The sequence below is a fragment of the Mastigoproctus giganteus genome, chromosome 8 (assembly GCF_048544385.1).
Source record: "Mastigoproctus giganteus isolate SK-2022 chromosome 8, ASM4854438v1, whole genome shotgun sequence".
In the NCBI taxonomy this organism is placed as follows: Eukaryota; Metazoa; Arthropoda; class Arachnida; order Uropygi; family Thelyphonidae; genus Mastigoproctus; species Mastigoproctus giganteus.
In genome coordinates this window covers 162,431,773-162,445,327 of record NC_143582.1, presented here as the reverse complement: position 1 = coordinate 162,445,327, position 13,555 = coordinate 162,431,773, and the positions used below count along the sequence as shown (strand labels likewise).

General features: G+C 40.8%; 1 protein-coding gene across 1 annotated transcript in view; it reads left to right on the top strand.

Annotated features, from left to right (window-relative positions):
* The first annotated feature begins 314 nt into the window (after window positions 1-314).
* The window catches only part of cutlet (chromosome transmission fidelity protein 18 homolog), a 404,162-nt gene continuing 390,921 nt past the window's right edge, over window positions 315-13,555 (top strand). Inside the window, exon 1 of the mRNA XM_090380385.1 lies at window positions 315-398. Within this exon, the coding sequence (XP_090236511.1) occupies window positions 326-398 (73 nt within the window). The 5' untranslated portion in view covers window positions 315-325. The remainder of the gene's footprint in view (window positions 399-13,555) is intronic.

Genomic DNA, 13,555 nt, shown 5'->3' with positions numbered 1-13,555 from the left:
GCAGCCCTTGTGCCAATAAATCCCATTCTAACATTATTGCAGTTAACTCTAAAAAAAGTCTCTCAGATTATAGATATGCAACGATAGGTATTTTGTATATTATCTTGTAATATTGTGTATATTCCATAAATTTAATTAGGTATGCTTTTCATTCATACTTATACATGTAATCTAACAAGATACTATATATTACATTATAGTCTTAGTGTACATATTGAGTAGCAATATGTACACTAAATATAAGATATATATATATTTTTTTTGTTAAATATAGTGTAATCTGTTAAAGTATTCTTTATTCCTTTCAGGAAACTTCACACGAATAATGGACCCATATAATGAAGATGATTTTGATCTTACCTATGCTGATGACCTAGAAGTTTTGAAAGAATTTGAAGGTAAAACTTTTAGTATCTTGAATATATATGGGATGCTGCCCATCATAATGATCATGAATTTTCTTAGTATTAAACTAAGATAATTCACATTTAGTACAAAAAACAGTATTAAACCATATGCACATGTTAATTAAGTTTATTGAAATGGCTATAAGAGAACTAAATAATCATTACCATAGTTATGGTTATTTAGTTCCGTTTTTGACACTCAACCTGGAGAGCAGAAAGCTGGCACCTGATGTTTAGTACTAGTGATGTTAAGCAGTGCTCTTTTTGTAAAAAAAATAGGTGCTGGTACTCATTCTTTGCTATCAGGAAAAATTGAAAATTAAAAGGATACGAAAAGTACTCTAAATTTTTTTTTTCTGATATTGTTACTGTAGTAGTAATGTTTTTGGAATGAGAACAACAGATTAAGTCTATTAACATACAGTTTATTAAGCATAAATTTATTATTCAAGTATATAAAAAAATAAGCAAAATGTGTAAAAAAGTAAAAATAATTTCATAATCAAGTTTTTGTAGAATATTCTAAATTTTTATTAAGTTCTCATCCGACCCACTATGCTGACTTCTTTTCTTACTGTTTGTGTCTGTTGCTGAATGTCGTTTCCGAAGCAGCCACAAATTGACATATTTTACTGAATCGAAGCGTGTCAGCATTGGGCCTACAATTTTAAGAAATAGTAGTGAAGAAATTGTTTTTGTCATCAGCGAAGCTCTGATTGGGTTGATGATCAGATTCATTTGTGAAAATTCTCATTCGTATTGACTCGATGAAATTGTTATCATACTCAGTGTGTTCATCAAATGCTTTAATTCTTCCGAAACTGTCTTTTCAATTATGTATTCCCGAAATCCATGAATTGTATTTCTTTCATTTAACTGTAACCTAATTGACAATTTTCTAACTTCATTTTTACCAAATTGTGACATTTCATGTTTAGGTTTAATACCTTCGTTGTCCTCATTTTCCTCCTCTTGTCATCGATATTTTCACTAGTTCTTTGAACTAGTTAAATTTGAATTTTTTTCTTTCTTTTTTTTTTTTTTTTTGAAATTGTACAAAATGTTGATGTTATTCAGGTATTCAGGTACTGTGACCACGTAAACAGAGATAGAGAAAAAATACGGAAAAATGTGGATAATGCACTTCCAGAAAACAACAGATGATTATTTGTCTGGGTAAAAGAAACTCACTCTCTTCTATTTCTTGAACAGGGTGCTTACAGTTGATTCACAGTGGTGTCCAACCTAAGGCTAGTGCAGAAAGTGAACCAAAACAGTATTTTAAATTTTGTTAATTATCAAAAAAATTTTCTCATTAAATGTTTTGTTCAGTAAATGTAATTATGTATTGTACTTAATAAAATTTTTGAATATTTTCAATTGTACTTTTTCAGGTAACAAGATATGGAAAATGTAACACACTAATTTTTTTTGAATCACTCAGTGCTGCCTGCAAAAGAAATCTAACTTTGAATTTTTTTGAATATGGCCCCTGTACGGGAAAAAGTTGAAAAAGTTGGACAAAAGTTGGAAATTTTTTTTTTCAGCCTGGACTGTACTTGTTAACAGGAGAGATTGCTTCTACAGGGATGGGATACACTTAAATAGAAAGGGTGCAAGAATTTTTGCTGATGCTGTCGAGGCAGTGTTAGGTGGGTCGGAAAACTGCTAGTTGGGGGGGGATACAAGGACTAATAGATTATCAGTAGCCACTGGCAGAGGTGGAAGTGATTCTTGCACTGCTTCTATTCAAATGAGCAGAAGTCTGAAAAACAAGATGCAGGATATTTCAGAGACTGCTGGTAGTCATTGCGTTACAAGTAAACACATGGGTTGTGTTAGGGTAGCTAAGAATAGAAACAGGTGCATGTATACCTGCGTTTACACCAATGCTAGGAGTTTGGTAAATAAATTTGATGAATTTGAGGTATTGCTCAAAACATCAAAGGCAGATATTGTTGGGATATCAGAGACGTGGTGTCACACAGATATAAGTAATGCGGAACTGGAATTTGGGGAATACAATGTATATAGAAAGGATAGACAGGACAGGAGGGGAGGAGGGGTTATGCTATTAATTAAGAAACACATAAAGTCAAAGGAAGTGAAGCCAGTTGACATCGATGGACAGGGCAGTGTCGAGTCAGTTTGGTGTGACATAAGCATAGGGAAATCAAAATTGAGAGTAGGAGTGTGCTATAGGCCTAATGACTCTGATGAGTATAATAATATATTGTACAGGGAAATAGAGTGGGCCAGTAAATCAGAGAGTCTTATAATGGGGGATTTTAATTTCCCAGATATTGACTGGAATTTGTGGGTTGGTCACTCGCACACTAGCAAGGCTTTTGTGGATTTATTGGATGATTGTTTTCTACATCAGCATGTTCGTGAGGCAACAAGAGGGAGCAATACTCTTGATCTGATTATCAGTAGTGATTCTTCATGCATTAAGAACCTGCAGATAAATGAACCACTAGGTGGCAGTGATCACAGTGTGTTGAAGTGGGATTTACTCAAGGAGGTAACTACCATCAGAGGTAAAGGGAAGGGTTTTTGTTTTCGTAAAGGCGACTATGATGGTCTGAGACAGTATTTAAATTCTATACAGTGGGACCAACTGATGATGTTACCAACAGCAAACTCAAAATGGGAAGCATTCAAGGAACTAATCTTGGTGGCTACCAGGCTTTACATACCAACTAAGAAATATTGTTCAAGGTTTAGGCCTAAATGGTTGTCAGATGGACTAATGAGACATGTGGCAGAGAAGAAAAATGCATGGGATACATACAAATTAATGGGTGACATGGAAGCCTATGATAGATATAAGTTGGTCTGTAACCAAGTCACAAAGGAGATTAGGCAGGCAAAGGCAGACTACGAAAAATCCTTGGCAAAGGATGCAAAGAAAAACAGAAAGGAGTTCTTTACATACTTGAACTCGAGAAGGAAAGGGATGAATCAGATTGGTCCACTGGATATTGATGGTTCAACAGTTGAGGATCCTGCTCAGGTGGCTAACAATCTAAACGAGTATTTTGCATCTACATTCACGCATGAGGAGTTATTCAGGAAGGAGAATGATGTAGATAAAGTAAACGTTGGCAGTGAGCTGGATGATTTTGTAATAACTGAGAGGAAAGTGGAGGAGAGATTGTTGAGGATAAACATAAAAAAGGCACCTGGGGTGGATGGGATCTATCCAGTTATATTAAAGGAGGCAGCAAAGGAAGTATGCAAACCCCTAGCCATAATTATGAGAGCTTCTTTGGACTCAGGGGAGGTACCCATAGACTGGAGATGTGCAAATGTAACCCCAATTCGCAAAGGAGGATCAAAGGCTGACACAAGTAATTATAGACCTGTTAGTTTAACTTCTGTTCCAGGTAAATTAATGGAGGCACTGGTTAAAGAAGCACTGCAGGATCATCTAGACAAGAATTCAGTTATAGCTCAGACGCAGCATGGTTTTGTTAAGGGCAGGTCTTGCCTGACCAATTTGATTGGATACTATGATGTAGTCACAAAAGAACTGGATGCAGGGAATAACATTGATATTATATATTTGGATCTTAGAAAGGCTTTTGATACTGTTGCACATGGAAGACTGCTGCACAAATTGGAGCAGTGTGGCATTGGAGGCAAATTGCTGCTATGGATAAGGGGATGGTTGAGTGGCAGAAGACAGAGAGTGGTAATCAATGGACACTGCTCAACGTGGACTAATGTTATTAGTGGAGTTCCTCAAGGTTCAGTGTTGGGTCCATTGTTGTTTTCGGTGTTTATGAATGATATTGATGATGGGATATCAAGTTTAATGTCTAAGTTTGCAGATGATATAAAGGTTGGCAGGGTCGTTAAGGACACTACTGACGCTATGCTGCTGCAACAGGATCTGGAAAGGTTGAACAGATGGGCTGAGAGGTGGCAAATGAAGTTTAACATTGACAAATGTAAAGTACTACATATGGGTAACAGTAACCCCAGAGCAATGTATCAACTCTGCGGTACTACACTGACAGTGGTGGAGAATGAAAAGGACCTGGGGGTAATTGTGCAGGCAGATATGAAGTTCTCTGAGCAGTGCAGACGAGCTGCAAGAGTAGCTCATGGTGTCTTGTCAATGATATACAGGAATTTTTCTAGCAGGGATAAGGAGGTGATTATTCCCTTGTATAAGGCAATGGTTAGGCCACATCTTGAGTACTGTATACAGGTCTGGAGGCCTCATTTCAAGAAGGATGTAGAGCTGCTGGAACGGGTACAGAGAAGGGCAACAAGATTAGTAAATGGAACAAAGGGTTGCTCTTACGAAGAAAGGCTTAAGTTTTGCAAATTACAGAGTCTGGAGACTAGGCACCGGCGAGGTGATCTGATAGAGGTGTATAAGGCTTTGAATGGTTTGAGCATGCTCAATGCCAATGGGATTCTTCATCTTTCTCAGAATAATCACCTCAGAGGGCATAAATTCAAATTGAGGAAGGACGGATGTCGGATAGATGTGCAAAAAATTGCCTTTGGCCAGCGGGTGGTTGGTTGGTGGAACCGACTTCCATCATTTGTTGTTGAAGTTGATAGCCTAAACAAATTTAAAGCTCAACTGGACAGGTATTTCGAACGAACGGAGGGGTGAAATGGGAGAGGGTTTTTTTTTTTTTTTTTTTTTGGCTGATGCTGAATAAGCTTGCTTTCTTGCATCATATGCCTCTACTAATGCTAATGCTAATCACCAGTAGAAGTTTGACCACAGCCCATTGTCAGCATCGGGAATACCCTTTGATCTGCTCACTGTTGACCAGCGCGACTTCTCCGTATGTGGGACAGGCGGTCGGATAGGTTTTATGAGTACCACAAAGTTGTAGAATGGTAATCCCATTAGCTCTCTTGTTGTACATGTTGGTACTAATGATATTAAGAGTAGGAGACCGGCAGAATTACTTAACAAGTACAAGTCAATGCTGAAAAAAAAGCCGTGGTTAGGGTTGAATTTGAAAGTGTCTGTAATTCTGCCCAGACACAATAGGAGGGAGTATATGATGAGAGCCTTGATCAATTCGGCCCAGGAGAGATTGTGCAAGGCTCACGGGGTAGAATTTTTCTCAGCGTAGTCTGTGCTTGTTAACAGGAGAGACTGCTTTTACAGGGATGGGATATGCTTCAATAGAAAGGGTGCAAGAATATTTGCTGATGCTATCGAGGCAGAGTTAGATGGGTCAGAAAACTGTTAGCTTGGGGGGGATACACGGACTAATAGATTAACAGTAGCCGCTGGCAGAGGTAAAAGTGATTCTTGCACTACTTCTCTTGAAATGCAATTGAGCAACAGCCTGGAAAGCAAGGCAATGGGGATTCCCAGGACTGACTGCTGGGAGTCATAGTGGAACAAGTAAATACATGGGCTGTGTTAGGGTAACTAAGAGTAGAAACAGGTAGAGTGGTGTACACCATGTACAACACATGCAAATTGGTGTACATGCAGTATACTTGAATGTACACCAATGCTAGGACTATAATTAATAAATTTGATGAGCTTGAAGTGCTAGTCAAGACATCAAAGGCAGATATTGTTGGGATATCAGGGACATGGTGTCACACAGACATAATCAGTGCAGAACTGGAATTTGGGGAGTACAATGTGTACAGAAAGGATAGATAGGACAGAAAGGGAGGAGGGGTTATGCTGTTAGTTAAAAAGCACATAAAATCTAAGGAAGTGCATCCAATTGATGTTGGTGGACAATGCAATGTTGAGTCTGTTTGGTGTGACATAAGCATTGAGAAAGGAAAAATTAGAGTAGTTGTGTGTTATAGGCCAAATGAATCTGATGAGTAATTGTGTAGAGAAATAGAATGGGCCAGTAAATCAGAGTGTCTTATAATGGGGGATTTTAATTTCCCAGAGATTGACTGGAATTTGGACACACACACACACACACACACACACACATACACACACACACACACACACACACACACACACACACACACACACACACACACACACACTTTTGTGGATTTATAGATGATTGTTTTCTACAGCAGCATGTTCGGGAGGCAATTAGAGGGAGTAATACTCTTGATCTGATTATCAGTAGTGATTCTTCATGCATCAAGAATCTGCAGATAAAGGAACCACTAGGTGGCGGTGATCACAGTGTGCTGAAGTGGGTTTTACTCAAAGATGTCACTACCATCTGGGGTAAAGGGAAGGGTTTTTGCATTCATAAAGGTGGCTACACTGGTCTCAGACAGTCTTTAAATTCTGTACAGTGGGACCAACTAATGATGTTACCAACAGCAAATTCAAAATGGGAAGCATTCAAAGAATTTATCTTGGAAGATACTAGGCTTTACATACCAACAAAGAAATATTGTTCAAGTTTTAGGCCCAAATGTCAGATGAATTAATTAGACATGTGACAGAGAAGAAAAATGCATGAGATACATATAAATTAACATGACACAGAAACCTATGATAGATATAGGCTGGTCTGTAATCAAGTTACAAAGGAGGTTAGGCAGGTGAAGGCAGATTACGAGAAATCTTTGGCAAAGGATGCAAAGAAAAACAACAAAGAGTTCTTTACTTATGAAAACTCTAGAAGGAAGGCGATGAATCAGATTGGTCCACTTGATGTCGATGGTTCAACAGTTGATGATCCTGCTCAGGTAGCTAACAAACTAAATGAATATTTTGCATCTACATTCACACGTGGGGAGTTTTTCAGTGAGGGGAATGCCAGAGGTGTATTCAGCTCTGGCAGTAAGCTAAATAATCTTGTAATAACTGAGAGTAAAATGGAGGAGAAATTGTTGAAGATATAGACATAAGAAAATCACCTGGGGTAGTAGTAGTAGTGGCATTTAATGCAAGAAAGCAAGTGTATGAGCTTATGCAGCATCAGCCAAAAAAAAAAAATCACACCATTCCCACCAAATTCCTGTCCAGTTCCTCCTTAAATTTATTTAACCTATCAACTTCCACAATGACAGATGGAAGTTTGTTTCAGCAATTAACCACCCGCTGGCTAAAGGCAAATTTCCGCACATCTATTCTACATCTGTCTTTTCTTAATTTGAATTTATGCCCCATTAGGTTCGTAATCTGAACAAGTGGATGGATCCCATCAAAATTCAGCGTGCTCAACTCATTCAAGACCTTATACACCTAAATCAGATCATCGTGCAGGTGCCTAGTCTCCAGCCACTGCAATTGGCAGAACTTAAGCCTCTCTTGGTAAGAGGATCCCTTCATTCCCCTCACCAATCTTGTTGCCCTTCTCTGTACACACTCAAGCAAATCTACATCCTTCCTAAAATGAGGCCTCCAGACCTGTACGCAGTACCAAAGGCGCGGCCTGACCATTGCCTTATACAGAGGGACAATCACCTCCTTTTCCCTGCTAGCAAAATTCCTATATATCACTGACAGAACCCCATGACCTGCCCTGGTAGCCTGTCTGCATTGCTCAGAAAACTTCATATCTGACTGCACAATTACTCCCAGGTGTTTTTTTTTATTTTCTACCACCCTAACTGTAGTAGTACCACATAGTTGGTATGTTTCTCTGGGATTACTTCTACCCATATGCAGTACTTTGCATTTGTCAAGGTTAAATTTCAGTTGCCACTTCTTAGCCCATCTGCCCAAATTATCTAGATCCTGTTGCAGTAGCACACTGCCATTACTGTCATTAACAACCCTGCCAACCTTTGTATCATCTGCAAACTTTGACACTAAGCCATACCTTCATCAATATCATTGATAAATATACAAAACAACAGAGGACCCAAGACCGAACTAATGTTATTAGTGGAGTCCCACAGGGACTCCACTAATAACATTAGTTCACGAAAAGCAGCACCCATTAATTGCCACCCTCTGTCTTCTCCCACTCAACCATCCTTTTATCCATTGTAGCAACTTACCCTTAATACCATTCTGCTTCCATTTCTACAATAGTCTTCCATGCGCAAGTGTCAAAAGCTTTTCTGAAATCCAAATATATGGTATCAAAATTATTTTTTGCATCCAGTTCCTTTGTAACCACATCATAATATCCTATCAAATTTGTCAGACAAGACTTTCCCTTAACAGACCCATGCTGTATCTGAATTATTGATGCAGTCTTGTCTAGATGATCATGAAATGCATCTTTAACCAGTGACTCCATTATTTTACCTGGAACAGAAGTTAAACTAACTGGTCTGTAATTACTCGTGTCACCCTTCAATCCTCCTTTGTGAATTGGGGATACATTTGCACATCTCCAGTCCGTGGGGACCTCACCTGAGTCCAAGTATGCGCTCATAATTATGGGTAAGGGTTTGCTTAGTTTCTTTGCCGCCTCCTTTAATATAACTGGATAGATCCCATCCACCCCAGGTGCCTTTCTTATGTTTAACTTCAACAATTTCTCCTCCACTTTGCTCTCAGTTATTACAAAATCATTAAGCACCCTGCTACAATTTGATAACCTTCTGCTATTTTCAAACCTTAATAACTCCTCATGTGTGTATGTAGATGCAAAATACTCATTCAGTTTGTTTGCTATCTGAGCAGGATAATCAACGGTCAAACCATCAATATCAAGTGGGCTAATCAGATTCGTCCCCTTCCTTTTAGAGTTTATATAAGTAAAGAAATCCTTGCTGTTTTTCTTAGCATCTTTTGCCAAACATTTCTCATAATCTGCCTTTGCATGCCTAACCTCCTTTGTGACCTGATTACAGACTAGCTTATATCTGCCATAGGCTTCTGAGTTGCTTGATAATTTATATGCATCCCATGCATTTTTCTTCTCTGCTAAGAGTCTCATTAGTTCATTAGATAACCACTTAGGTCTAAACCTTGAACAATATTTCTTAATAGGTATGAAACTTTTAGTAGCATCCACGATTAATTCCTTGAATGCTTTTAACTTAGAATTTACTGTTGGTAACATTGTCAGTTGATCCCACTGTACAGAATTTAAAAACTGTGTGAGACCACTGTACTTACCTTTATGGAAGCAAAAACCCTTTCCTTTACCCCTGATGGTAATTATATCTTTAAGTAAATCCCACATCAGCACACTGTGATCACAGCCACCTAGTGGTTCCTTTATCTGCAAATTCTTAATACACAAATGATCACTGCTGATAACCAGATCAAGAGTATTACCCTCTCTGGTTGCCTCTCGAACATGCTGCTGCAGAAAACAATCATCCAATAAATCTACAAAAGTCTTATTAGTGTGTGAGTGACCAACCTACAAGTTCCAGTCAATATCTGGGAAGTTAAAATCCCCCATTATAAGACATTCTGATTTACTAGACTACTCTATTTCTCTGTACAATTGTTTATTGTACTCATTCGAGTCATTAGGCCTATAACACACTCCAACTCTAACGCTTGATGGGCCCCTCATATTAATTTCTTCGAGGGCATCTACCACTTCAAGCTCTCAAAGATGCAGTACTCAAGCTCTCATAGACTTAAGACCCTCATAGATGTACTGATGTGTGGTGGATGGAATCTATCCAGTTATATTAAAGAAAGCGGCAAAGGAAGTAAGCAAACCCTTAGCCATAATTATGAGATCTTCCCTAGACTAAGGGGAGGGACCCATGGACTGGAGATGTGCAAATGTGACCTCAATCCACAAAGGAGGATCGAAGGGAGACACAGGTAGTTATAGACCTGTTAGTTTAACTTCTGTTCCAGGGAAATTATGGAGGCACTGGTTTAAGAAGCATTTCAGGATCATCTAGACAAGACTTCAGTTATAGCTTGGACACAGCATGGATTTGTTAAAGGGAAGTCTTGTCTGACTAATATAATTGGATACTATGATGTAGTCACAAAGGAACTGGATGCAAAGAATAACTTTGATATCGTATATATTTGGATCTTAGAAAGGCCTTTGATACTGTTGCACATGGAAGACTGCTGCACAAATTGGAGCAGTGTGGTATTGGATGCAAATTGCTGCTATGGATAAAGGGATGGTTGAGTGGGAGAAGACGAGAGTGGTTATCAATGGACACTGCTCTTCATGGACTAATGTTGGAGACTGCTCTTTTTCGTGGACTAATGTTGTTAGTGGAATCCCTCAGGGTTCAGTGTTGGGTCCATTATTATTTTCTGTATTTATAAATGATATTGATGATGGTATATCAGGCTTAATGTCAAAGTTTGCAGATGATACGAAAGTTGGCAGGGTTGTTAATGACACTAATGACAGTACACTGCTGCAACAGGATCTAGAAAAGTTGAGCAGATGGGCTGAGAAGTGGCAAATGAAATTTAACATTGACAAATGTAAAGTACTACATATGGGAAGCAGTAATCCCAGAGTAACATATCAACTCTGTGGTACCACACTGACAGTGATAGAGAATGAAAAGGACCTGGGGGTAATTGTGCAGGCAGATATGAAGTTTTCTGAGCAGTGCAGATGGTCTGCAAGAGTAGCTCATGTCTTGTCAATGATATATAGGAATTTTTCTAGCAGGGATCACCTCCTTATCCCTGCTAGAAAAATTGCTGTATAGTGTACTCAAGGTGTGGCCTGACCATTGACAAGGCAATGGTCAGGCCACACCTTGAGTACACTATATAGGTCTGGAGGCCTCATTTTAAGAAGGATGTAGAGCTGTTGAAACGAGTACAGAGAAGGGCAACAAGATTCTTCTTCTTCTTCTTTGGTCCTTAGCTGGCAGCTGGGGGAGGCGGTTGGCCACGCAACCAGTATACTGCTGTAGGTGCCGCAGGGTTTCGGACTTGCTCTGTGATGTTCTTCCATACCTTACGATCCATAGCTTCAGTCCTGGCCTGGTTAAGGTCGAGACGTCGGCTCTTCAAGTCATCTTCCACTTGCTTGGCCCACGTTTTCCTAGGCGCGGTCCGTTGGATGCTCCATTGGGTGGGTCGTTGTCTCCAAAGGAGTGTGGATGGTATTCTGTTCGTGCCCATTCTACATACGTGGCCAAACCATCTGAGCCTTCGATTCTGGATTTGGTCGGCAATGGTTGGTTGCTGTTGGCATCTGGCGCGGATGGTATCATTAGTGATGCGGTCGCGAAGAGAGATGCCCAAGATCTGCCACAGGCATCGCATTTGGAATACCTCAAGTTTGTTCAAATCTAACTTGAGACAAATCCATGTTTCCGATCCGTAAAGAAGAATGGGCAGGATCAAAGTCCGGAAGAGTCGGATTTTAGTCTTTGTGGAAATGTTGGTCCTCTTCCACAGACACCATTTGAGCGAGGCGAACGCAGTGGCCGCCTGTCCAATTCTGCTGTGGATTTCCATGGTGGATGCAACTTTCTTCTCTTGGACCAGCGACCCAAGGTATTTAAAGTCCTGCGCTTGCTCGATCTGGACGCCTTCGAGATAGATGGTGGCTTGCGACCCATCTGTTGTCAGGGCCTTTGTCTTACCAGCATTGATCTTCAAACCGTATGGCCGGGCAATGCGGGCAATGTCGTAGAGGATGTCTGTGGCTTCAGCGTCGTTACTGGCAAGGATAGCACTATCATCAGCAAACATCAGGTCAGTCACATAGTGATCCTTGTCATATTGTATGCCTTGTCTGTTTCTGAATGCTTGCCTCATAATGGCGTCGACCACGATGTTGAAAAGCAACGGGGAGGCTACATCCCCTTGGCGGACTCCAGTTTGGATGGTAAATTCCTCAGATAAATCATTCTGGATGCGCACCTGGCTGGTTAAACCGTTGTATGCAGTTTGGAGGAGTGTGATGACTTTTCGAGGTACATGTTCAACCTCTAGTAGTTTCCATAAGGCAGGCCAGTGGACACAGTCGAAAGCAGACTTAAAGTCAATGAAAACAATGACGGTTCGCTGTCCACACCGGATCCTCTCCTCCATCAGCTGACGAATGGCAAAGATTTGATCACAGCATCCTCGCCCGGGTCTAAATCCTGCCCGTTCTTCTCGACTGGTTTGCTCGCAATGTTTTTGCAGTCTTGACTGGATGATCTTCATAAAGACCTTTCCGATGATGGAAAGGAGGCTGATGCCACGGTAGTTCTTGCAGTCCCGGTTATCACCTTTCTTGTGGATCGGTACGATAATGGCTTTCCTCCATGTTAACGGAATTTGTTCAGTGCACCAGATGGTTTTGAGGAGTGAGTGTAGTCGGCGAAGCAGTACATCTCCCCCAGCTTTGATCGCTTCTGTGGTGACTTGGTCCACTCCTGGTGCCCTGCCATTCTTCAGGGATTGTATGGCTGCTTTCACTTCTTCTACTGTAGGCTCAACATCGACCATGGAGACCTCAGGGGGGTCGATCGAGAGTGCTGTTGCTGGCGGTCCCTGAGGTGGGTCGTGATTATACAAAGCTTTGAAGAATTCACTCCACCGTTGCAGGCGTTCGGATGGTGATCGCACGAAGGTCCCATCAGCATTCTTGATGTTGTCACTAGTCAATTTGGTCTTTCCACTCAGACATCTGAGGGTGCGGTAGAGAGTGCGGTACTCGTTTTTGGATGCCGCCACTTCAAGATCGTCTGCCACTTGGTTCCAGTATGCTTCTCTTTCTGCTGTCATTCTTTGTCGGACTTCTCGGTTTAGCTGCCGGTACCGTTCAAAGTCGACCAACTTTGCCTGTTTCCGTTTGTCCACGAGGTCGAGGCACTCGTCTGATATCCATGGTTGCGTTCGACGTCGGGCAGGTGGACATAGAGGCTTGGCACATTCCAGGATGGCATCAGAGATCTGCTTTTCTTCTTCATTTATATCCTCGGGCACTTCCAGCATCTCGAAGCGGTTGGATAGGGCGATCTGATATGCCTGTTTGTTGGCAGCATTCATTAGCTGCCTCCAGTCCAGCTTGGCTGACCGAGATGATCTTTTTGCATGCCGTAATTTGAGCTGCACCTTAGCCCGGATGAGGTAGTGACAGATCCGCAATCAGGTCCCCTCATGGCACGAACGTCCATGAGTGATGAGCGAAATCTGGCATTGATCAAAATGTAGTCCAGGATTGCTGAGTCCTTGCCAGATGGATTTCGCCATGTAAGTTGATGTTTTTGAGGGTGCTGGAAATGGCTGTTTCCAATGATCAGGTTGTTAGATGCGGCAAAGGACAACAAACGTAAGCCGTTGTCATTGATCTTCCCATGGCCAAACTTGCCCA